General features: G+C 37.7%; 1 protein-coding gene and 1 non-coding gene across 2 annotated transcripts; both read right to left on the bottom strand.

Moving 5' to 3' along the window:
• Positions 1–232: 232 nt before the first annotated feature.
• LOC145719606 (F-BAR and double SH3 domains protein 2-like) lies at positions 233–7,060 on the bottom strand. The gene is made up of 3 exons (XM_081811107.1): positions 6,442–7,060; positions 2,887–2,941; positions 233–2,024 (listed from the first exon to the last, which is right to left on the bottom strand). The coding sequence occupies exons 1-3, from the start codon at positions 6,480–6,482 to the stop codon at positions 1,881–1,883; spliced, it is 240 nt and encodes a 79-aa protein (XP_081667233.1). The 5' UTR covers positions 6,483–7,060; the 3' UTR covers positions 233–1,880.
• On the bottom strand, positions 6,901–7,004 carry LOC115939947 (U6 spliceosomal RNA). Its single transcript, XR_004074718.1, has one exon. It is a non-coding gene; the product is annotated as a U6 spliceosomal RNA (small nuclear RNA).
• Positions 7,061–10,817: the final 3,757 nt, after the last annotated feature.

Below are 10,817 nucleotides of genomic sequence, written 5' to 3'. Positions count from 1 at the left end.
TATTCTTATGTTAATCCCCATACATTACATCATTAGTTTTAGATGTAGTGTTCCATGATTCATTGTTTGTGCATAACACCCAGTGCTCCATACAGAATGTGCCCTCCTCAATACCCATCACCAGGCTAACCCATCCTCCCACCCCCCTCCCCTCTAGAACCCTCAGTTTGTTTTTCAGAGTCCATCGTCTCTCATGGTTTCGTCTACCCCTCCAATTTCCCCCCCTTCATTCTTCCCCTCCTGCTACCTTCTTCTTCTTCTTTTTTTTTTTCTTAACATATATTGCATTATTTGTTTCAGAGGTACAGATCTGAGATTCAACAGTCTTGCACAATTCACAGCACTTACCAGAGCACATACCCTCCCCAGTCAGGGAATCACAACTTTAAGTGCAAACTGTATTGAATATCTTCTTTAATGAATGGGTTGTCTAAGACTGACTATACCTAAATATTTCCCTAGAGAAAGCATGTTATAATGGGAGGTCAAGTCTCTTGTTGGTTCTTGTAAATCTGAAGCATTATGTAATACCTAATAAGATACTAAAATGCGTAAACCTCTAGGTCCACCATTTCATGAGGAAATGTATACAGAGCTCTCATCTGGGATGTCAAAACAATCCCTTGTCTCTCTTACCGCCTATGTTCTAACCAGAATTCCGAACAGGATAGAAGTTAGGAAAAGGAGAGTTCAGGCAATGAACAAAGAGGAAATTTCCGAAAAAATTTTGCAACTGGATACTTCTTAGCCCACTCTGACTCTTTCTATCACTCCTGTTTTTCTCTGAGGGTAGCAGGTAACGTCCTGTCCACTTTAAAGGAAAGAACTTATAGTTTCTAGACAGAGTTTATCTCTTTCCAGAGCCACTGTAGAAAAAAAGAACACCCACTCCTGTTACATCCCCATTCTCAAAGCTTATGATTTGCAAAGCAAGCAATTCAATTAATGTGTTTTTTTGGTTTTTTTAAAGATTTTATTTATTTATTTGAGACAGAGAGAATGAGAGACAGAGAGCATGGGAGGGAGGAGGGTCAGAGGGAGAAGCAGACTCCCCGCCGAGCAGGGAGCCCGATGCGGGACTTGATCCTGGGACTCCAGGATCATGACCTGAGCCGAAGGCAGTCGCTTAACCAACTGAGCCACCCAGGCGCCCCAATTAATGTGTTTTGATAGTCACTAAGAACAATATATTTGAGACGGATGAAAATATAAGAGAAAGACAGAATAATCAAATGTTTGGGTCCTTAAGAAGACAGGAGAAAATGAGGTACACTCTATGTAGAAATTGTATACCAGCAACAGGGGTCTGGCAGTAGATTAAAAAGGTTTTCTTCTCCACCCCTTTTCTTTTACTTCAGTGAAAGGTAAAAAAAACCATATACATGTATAAACAGGGAAAGACCAAATTGAGTTTGAGTACACAAGAAAGTGTAATACAAATCTATCTACATTTCAGAGTAGATTCCTAGGGTAGAGACATTTTCATATAACTACTAGACATTTTCTCTTCTTCTCATGGGTGCTTCAAAATCATAAAACATTAACATACACGTTTACCTATTAATTAAAGATAAAATTACAAAATTTAAAAAAATCTAAGCTTTAAAAAATAATCTTATTTTTATCATATATTAATAACCATTATACAGTAAATATCTGCCACTGCTAGAAACTAATACAGTTAGTCTCTTTACTGTGATTTGGCTTTAAATACTTTCTTACATTAAAAATTAATTCAGAATTACCAGAAAGACAGGGTACCCAAACAATATAAAGTATAGTTCAATGAACTGCAAAGAATTGCTATTCTACTGACTCGATCCTATCTACCTCAACTCATGAGTTGTTTTTGTCTTTAATGAAACAAATAACCACAGATATTAAGGCTGTATTACCTTCATAATGTTAACTAAATCTGTTTGATAGTAGCGATCCTGGTGCGCATTTGCTGCTGCTAATGTAAGAAGATAATCATTTCTTGCGTGGGTAGCTTTAGAATTACATTCAGATCGCCGGGCTTTTAACTAAAACACAGTAAAAGAGGAAAAAAAATCAATGCAAACTGACATTGCACTGTAAGATATATGAGGTTACCATTCTTAGCTGGCAATTAATGGCTCCCCAATAAGACTAAAGGTAACCATGTAGAGAAATATTCATTTGCATATAAAACTATTCAACACTATGAGGAATTAAATAAACAATGATTAGAACTGTTACACGTGGTGAGAGTGTTTTCACACGTTTGTTATTTACTCAACATATTTCCAAAGCTTTTCAAAATACTTCAAAGTATTCTGCTCATTTTATTCAGATGGGAAAATAAAGGTTCCCAAATTAAGTTAAGTACGTTCTCTTCAAAGACATGGGTAAATCTGTTGGAGTTAGAAAATCTTTTTTAAAAAATCAGCATTCCTCATGTGCCAAAAGAACGGTGTGCTAGTTGGGATCCTGGCAGCCAAAGGCAGGTCACTAAACTTACTTAGGTATTCGACAGCTCAAGGGTCTGATAGGAAGATCTCACTTGGATCTGGCCCAGAGTATCTGCTCAAGGGTGTAAATCTGAATGAAATAGATTTTGTAGATTTTCTAAAGCCCGTGGACCAAGTCTCTTGGACTAGGAGTTATGGATAACAGGCTACCAAAACAGATAAGGTATAGAAACCTATCTCTGAAGCAATCTTGAGAAGCAAGCAGTGTCCAAAGTGCTGACATCTAGGCGGAAAACGCCCATGAACTGGGAAGGAAACTTCTTCCCTAAGTTACTGACTTTAAAATGCTTCTCTAAATTAGGTGGAAATAATTGACTTAAACCCTCAAAAAACCCAATTCTTTTCTAATAAGCTAAGGTTTCTCAATTGTGAAATACGGTTTTCAAAAACTCACCTTTACACTTGCTTTCTGTAAACTGATTCTTGATTGAAAAAGACTAAGTTTAGATCTATAATAAAGCAGAAAATACAGCATGTTTAATACAGTTATCAAATTATATTAAATTTATTAAGTATTATAATTCCATATTTTTAAAACAGTGATGCTTTTCCACAATGCTATTCCAAAAGAGAACTAAAAAATGGAAGGCCAGGAGCAATGATTATTTTCCCTTATTTATTCTACAGGAAGAATATTGTAATGCAACAGGAAATATTGGGATATTTAATAAAAATATCCTGAATGACAAAAATACAACTTGACAAATATATTGGTATCTCATAATAAACAAAAGTCATCAAACTATAGGTTATTCCCAGTATCATACAATTACACACACTTTAGTTCCTACAAGAAAGCTTAAAGAAAACCAGAGAGATAACCAATCTATGGAGGCAAAAATTAGCAGGTTTTCAGGGCTGTGTGCGATAGGCTGTAACAACACCTGCAAAGCAACCTACAGTATGATATTACCAGGCTCTTCAAAGTCCTTAATTCCATTATTTCTCCCATTAAACGTCCTTCTTGTTTGGGTGCCAGCCTGTGCTCCCTCCACTCTTAACACAGTATTTGGAACACAGTGAGAAAGTCCCTAGGCTCTCTGCCCTATATGATTTTGTTCAATTTAACTGTCTCCCATTCTGATGTCCTTATTTTCCTCAATCCCTTTCAGTTTGGGAAGGAAACATAATCTAACAATCAATAGTAAAAATATGCTGGTTTTACCCAAACAGCTAGAGATAACCAGAAGGAGAAAGTCAACAGACGAACAGTAAGGAATAACAACACTCCCACGACCAGTGATTTTTGAAGCTGCAATGTTTGTCTTGACTGCAGTGTCATGGTGATTGCCAGGGGAGAATTCAGTGCATGTGCTGGAAGCTACGCCATAATACCAAGTAAAGTTGCAGACCCCTTGGGAATGAAAGGTGGAGCAAGCCAGTCTCTGCACAGCACATGTGAGGAGGATAGCAAAAGCAGTCTATCATCTTTCTAACAAAAGAGAAACATTCAGGGACGTACACGTATGCATCCAAACTACTTCTCCACTGTTAAAAAAAAAAATTGGGTCCAAAATACTCCTGTTATTTTCTACCTTGCCATATTTGAATTTCCTGGGGTTTTGTCTGTTTTTATTAATCAGAAAAGGCCACAAACTTTAAAATTTGAGAGAGCCTGTTCAAATTTAAAAAGATTGTTTGGGGGTATTCTCAATTCTCCTTTTCCTTGCAGTCATTATCCAAATAGTCTGAGTTGCACCTAGATTTTCCAATATAAGGTTTTAAGTTTTTGGTTTCCATTTCATTTGCTAATCCTCATATAATTCTTGTGGGGTACTTAAGAAGGTATTAGTAACAGGTAAAATAATAGAGTTCCTATGCTCAAAGATTATGATCTACAACATATAAGATATATACAAATAGTGAATTGTACCACACACTCCTCCTCATCATCTACTTCCAAATGTTAACGCTCCTTGGGGTCCCAAACTCAATTTCTCATCTTATATATGATTTCATCCCTATAACTGTCATCTGATAGGCAATCAACCCCCAAAGCAAGATCTTCAGGCCCAGATTCTCATCTGAGCGTTAGATACATGACTCCCTACCAAATCTATTCACTTCAATGTCCCACAGGCTCTTCAGAACCTACATATCCAAAATGGAACCCATCCTTCCTTTCAAGATACCCCTCTTCCTTTTTACGCTCTCTTAATATGCATATCTCACTATCAAATCATCTATCAAAACTATACACAGTCCAGTCTTTACCTACCCTTCCTGAGCTTCCTTCTCATGTCCTTCAAGACTCTGTCCAAACATCACTTCTTCTATAAAGGTTTCCTTTTCATTAGGCAAAATTAATTTATTTTCTATGCTTACAAAGCAGTGTTTTCATACAACTACAGTAAACATATTAGTTACTACGTGAGTGACTTCAGGCACTTAATTTGAGTTTACTGTAAATAAATAATCATAAAGTTACTTTTAAACACATTTGCCTTTAATTCTAGGCTTTAAATTTCTTGAAGATGCAAAGTTTATCTTACTCATCTCTGTACTCACAGTACCCAATATAAAGTAATTATTCAACAAACATTTAGAAAGTGAATGAAGATAAAGTGGCATTTCTTACTCTGTAGTTGAATGAATTTTCCAGAAAAGTTACACACTGAAATAAAATGTCTAATTTGCTGTAACCCCTTTGAATCTGGGCCATATTAGAAGGCAGTGTTTTGCGATGAGCATCTGTGAATTAGACGCTGTCAAATCCACACTTCTTTGGAACAGCCTTGGAATTGTCCTCATTTTCACTCTGTGTGCCTTGGCTAACATAGGTATTTATATATGCTCTTACAGATCTGTCAACTCTCTGTTCTAGAATCCCTGAAAGTTTTAAAAAACAAATTCCCCTAAAAACCATCATGACAGGACATTCCTATTAGAGATCACCTAATCTAAAATCTTCAGATCTTATTGGAAAGATGGGTTCACTGACTCTATGAAAGTATGAGAAACATTTGTATCCTCACAAAAATAAAATAATAAAGACAATAAACTAAATTAGGGAAATATTAAGTATGTTTTCCAGTAATGTTAAGTATTTTAGGAGTATTCATCTACCAGTCCTTGGTACTAAATAAACTTTGGAGGAAACCCTAAATTTTGCTTAGCTTCCTGTAGATAAAAACATATTAGAAAGACCGCCTCCCCCAACTGGTTGTTAGTCTGTACAAGTGTTCATAACCTTTCTGATTTCATGACTAGGAGTTCAGAGTCAGTTTTCTAACAGACCTCTTTAGAGTCTCATTCTATGGCACAGGTTTATTTTTTCTCAAAAACTTCTTATCTTTCCTCAACTTGTCATAGCAAAAATCTGTACTGCTCACTTTATATCTCTTTTTATTACCAACTGCCAGTTCCTTCTATTCCTAATTATTCTCAAAATAAAGGGTTTATGATTCACATGTACTGAATGTAAAATTCACAGAGTTGCTAAAGCATACATTTAAAAGGTATATATATTAGAATTTCACACAAGAGAGAAACTGTGCCGGGGGCAGGATTTCTATACTGAGGTCAGTGCTCTTATTTATTTGAGATGTCCAAGGTGCTTTCAGTGGCATGCTGAGGGTTAGGGATTTCCAATAACAACTGATTTAGAGTCTAACATGAAAAAAATGAGGCTCTTAAACCTGGATACTCAGACACCATAGCAATTTCAACCAGCTTTTGCTAAGCTTTCAATACAATGTTCATTTGTCCTTTTTCCTTTTCAAAATTCAATTTAATGTGAAAACTGATTGAATATTCTCATTTTGCTGTATTAATTTAAATGAGATCAGCCAATATAAAAAAAAATTTGAAAGTATGTAACATTTATAGGTCAGATGAAACCAACATAACCTAAGAATGAGTCTATGCCCTATATTAACAGAAAACAAAGTACTGGCAAAAATAACATCTATTTGCATAATTACTTTTTCAGAAAAGCTAAAACACATACTTTGCTTCGATGTCAGCTTTCTCTCGTACTGCATGAGCCATCTGTTCAGTCTCAAAGTACTTCTTTTTGCCTTTAGCTAAATCTTTCACAGTCTCTTGTAATTCAGTTTGGATCTTTGTCAACTGGTCCACACACTGTAAAATACAAAGTGCAATTATTATAATATTAGTTTTCAGGCTTACCGAAAATGAATTTGTCCTAAGGACTATGCACTATGCCCTCAGGACGGAAACCCAGGAGAAAAATCAGCACTTTTAGTCTCCTTCAAATTGCAAATTAAAATCCAGTGAACAGCTGGTACTCCCATCTCAAGAAACGTATTGAATAGTGTCCCAGTTTGCTTAACAACTCTGCTTTGAGAAATAACCTCAGTACTGCTAAAGACTGACATTAAGGTAAGGATGAGAAGAGCAACAATGAAAATGCTTTTATTTTTGGAGATATCATGGCACTAAAGGCAAAAGAACAAAGCAATTCTGTATTTCTTCATACTCTTTGGGCAGGGGTCATGCTAATCTTCTCTGTAACATTCCAATTTTAGGGAGCGCCTGGGTGGCTCAGTCGTTAAGTGTCTGCCTTCAGCTCAGGTCATGATCCCAGGGTCCTGGGATGGAGCCCCAGGTTGGGCTCCCTGCTCTGCGGGAAGCCTGCTTCTCCCTCTCCCACTCCCCTGCTTGTGTTCCCTCTTCACTGTGTCTCTCTCTGTCAAATAAATAAATAAAATCTTAAAAAAAAAAAACAACAAAAAAACAACATTCCAATTTTAGTATATGTACTGCCAAAGCAAGCACTCTTCAAAATCTTAATAAAGTCTCTAAACTGACGGTGCAAAGGGTACTGAAGAATCCTGCTCTGGGAAAGAAGGAGTGTAATCTGACAAATCGGCGTAAGTCCAAGATGAAGGAGAGAAGCAAGAAACCTGGGTACCACGTCACAATTACTGCTCAAAATTACTGCCAACTCAATTCTTTGGATACATATACACACTCTGGGAGAAGGGACAGACGTAATTAACTCAAAGAAATGTTTAATCAATAAATTCTTATAACACATTGGGGCCAAAGTAACATTGCTTCAGAACTCTTCTGGATAACCAAAGGGGAAACACTTTTCCCAGTTTGCAACAAACCACTGCAAAGTTTAACCAACCTGAGGCCAACTCAGGGAAGCCTTCACTGAAAAACTTCTGAGCCTGAAAGAGAGTTTGGTGGAGACTGACAAAAGCTCAGCAAAGCAGGAGGAGACACTGGTGAGGAACTATTATGACAGGCTGAACAGCATGGACTAGAGCAAGGATGTTGGAATAGCAAGGATAAAGCACAAATAAACTTACACATGTGACATACAGGCTGGAGTTTCCCAGAAATTGTTAAGTGGTAAGAAAAGGACTACTTTACAGTAAGTGAAAAACCCGGAAGCTTCCCTATGAGCATATTTATTGAGCACTTAACAAGTGTCAGGCTATAAATAAAGGGTTAAAAAAACTTTCACCTCTTTCTCCTCTGCATGAAAACTGGACCCTTGCTTAACTTTCTAGGTCTGTGTTTCAACAGAAACCTGATAAAGACACAATGTCAATCAACTGTGTTATTTGGCAACACTGGGTATGAACCCTGATAGGTAAACTGCATCAATTTGGAAGAAAATACAAATGCACAATAAATATCTGATGGAAAAGTCTTGGCCTCGGGCTTCTAAGTATGGTAATTCCTATATCTGGACATGTCCTTTGCAGAGACTTTGGAAGCTCTGGTGTAATAAATAAATAAGTTGTAATAAAAGCTTTTAGTCTCCTTTAGGGCCTATGGCTACCCCTGTACATGGGAATCTCATTCTCTTACCCCAGACCTTTCACTTAAGGAACAAAACAGAGTAATTGTGGTTGGTCATGCAGACTGAGGCATATACTGGTGGGAGAACTAATTATACTAGTGCTGGATGCCACCCTGCTTGTTAACTGTGTTCCCTGTTCTAATGTCCTTCTAAGTAAACCTCATGCCACGTATGGCCTAGGATAATCATGACAGTTTCAACATTTTATTATACTTAAGAAGACTCCCTATGGGCATGCAAGCCAGAATGCGTAAGTTTAGTACTTTATAAATATTATCACATTTACTCCTCCAAATGACTCTGGTAAAAGTATTCATATTAGTCCCATTTTAAGATGAGGAAATATAGGGCGCCTAGGTGGCTCAGTTGGTTGAGTGTCTGACTCTTGATTTTGGCTTGGGTTGTGATCTTGGGGTCATGGGATTGAGCCCTGCATCAGGCTCCGTACTCAGCACGGAGTCTACCTGGGATTCTCTCTCCTTCTGTCCCTCCCCCAGCTTGTGCACACGCATGCTCTCTCTCTCTCTCAAATAAATAAATAAAATCTTTTTAAAAAAGATGAGGAGGGGTGCCCAGGTGGCTCAGTCATTAAGCGTCTGCCTTCGGCTCAGGTCATGATCCCAGGGTCCTGGGATGGAGCCCCAGGTTGGGCTCCCTGCTCCGTGGGAAGGCTGCTTCTCCCTCTCCCACTCCCCCTGCTTGTGTTCCCTCTCTCACTGTGTCTCTCTCTGTCAAATAAATAAACAAAATCTTAAAAAAAAAAACAAAGATTAGGAAATAGACTTACAGAGGTTAAATAATTCATCCAAAGTCATACAGTAAGAAAGTGATGATATCATTTACCTTGTAACCCACTATCACATACCCCAGTTTTGTGACAACCATGTTTTTAAAGTCTTTACATAGAGATACTTTAAAATAGTAAGCTTTTTAAAAAATTGACATGTAATCCACATACCACAAAATTCACCCTTTTTAAGTTTACGATTCAGTGGTTTTTAGTATATTCATAAGGTTGTACAACCATCACCACTATCTAATTCCAGAACATTTTCATCACCCGAAAAGAAAACCCCATACCAATTAGCAGTCACTCTCCATATCCCCCTATTCCTAGTCCCCAGAAACCACTAATCTACTTTCTGTCTCTATGAATTTCCTGCATTTCATATCCATGGAATTATATAATATCTGGCCTTATATGTCCCAAGTCTTTCACTTAGCATAATGTATTCAGGGTTTATCTATGTTGTATCATGTATTCTTCATTTCTTTTTGTGGCTGAATAAGATTTCACTGTATAGATATACTAAAATGGTAAGCTTTTATCTTGCAGAAAAATCTTCCTTTCTCTTTAATTTTAATAGTCTTTAACATAAACAAACCTCTTTTTTTTTTTTTAAAGATTTATTTATTTATTTGACAGAGAGAGACACAGCGAGAGGGGGAACACAAGCAGGGGGGGTGGGAGAGGGAGAAGCAGGCTTCCCGCTGAGCAGGGAGCTTGATGTGGGGCGTGATCCCATGACCCTGGGGTCATGACCCGAGCTGAAGGCAGACACTTAACGACTAAGCCACCCAGGCGCCCATAAACAAACCTCTTATTTAAAAAATAATACCATGAGGGGTGCCTGGCTGGCTCAGTCAGTAGGGCATGTGGCTCTTAATCTTGGGGTCATAAGCTCAGGCCACACACTGGGCAGAGAGATTACTTAAAAGAATAAAAATAAAAAATAAAAAAATAATAATACCATGACAACCTGACACTCCCACAGAAAACTGTGAAACATCCCAATAATGCCATGTTTGCGGGTATGGAGAGCTTAGAAAGTGTTCCATGGCTTCAATGAGATATTAAGAACCAAAAACTGGGGCATGGTCTGAAAAATGCAACTATGTTTAATAGGAAAATGAGATGGATTACTTGTTTTGTTTTAATTTTATTTTATTTAAATTCAATTAGTTAACATATAATATATTATTAGTTTCAGAGATGGATTATTTAAAAGAGGAGCCAGCGGGCGCCTGGGTGGCTCAGTCGTTAAGCGTCTGCCTTCGGCTCAGGTCATGATCCCAGGGTCCTGGGATCGAGTCCCACATCGGGCTTCCCGCTCTGCGGGAAGCCTGCTTCTCCCTCTCCCACTCCCCCTGCTTGTGTTCCTGCTTTCGCTATGTCTCTCTCTGTTAAATAAATAAAATCCTTAAAAAAAAAAAAAACAAAAAAACAATAAAAGAGGAGCCAGGTGTAAGGTTTCTATAACTAAAATGTTCATATAAAACAACAGAGCTTGGCCTCAGAAAAACTAAACAATGAAGAGAAACCCAAGAATCCCGTGGTGGTTTACATGCACTAAAAGGGTCTGAAAATGAATGTTTTGAGAGGAAATTAAACACAGTAGGTCAAAGCTTTTCCTGGGGATGCAAACCATGTAGCTAGGATCTCAGTATATTCACACAAAGTGAACACCATAGGTACGTGACAACATATGGGCACATCAGAGGAATGCTGAAAAAGAAAAGCAAAGCTGGGGGCATCACAATTC

Source organism: Leptonychotes weddellii, unplaced genomic scaffold (genome assembly GCF_054177405.1).
Source record: "Leptonychotes weddellii isolate Sample4059 unplaced genomic scaffold, ASM5417740v2 HiC_scaffold_5615, whole genome shotgun sequence".
NCBI classification, from domain to species: domain Eukaryota; kingdom Metazoa; phylum Chordata; class Mammalia; order Carnivora; family Phocidae; genus Leptonychotes; species Leptonychotes weddellii.
This window is presented reverse-complemented; position numbering and strand designations above follow the sequence as displayed.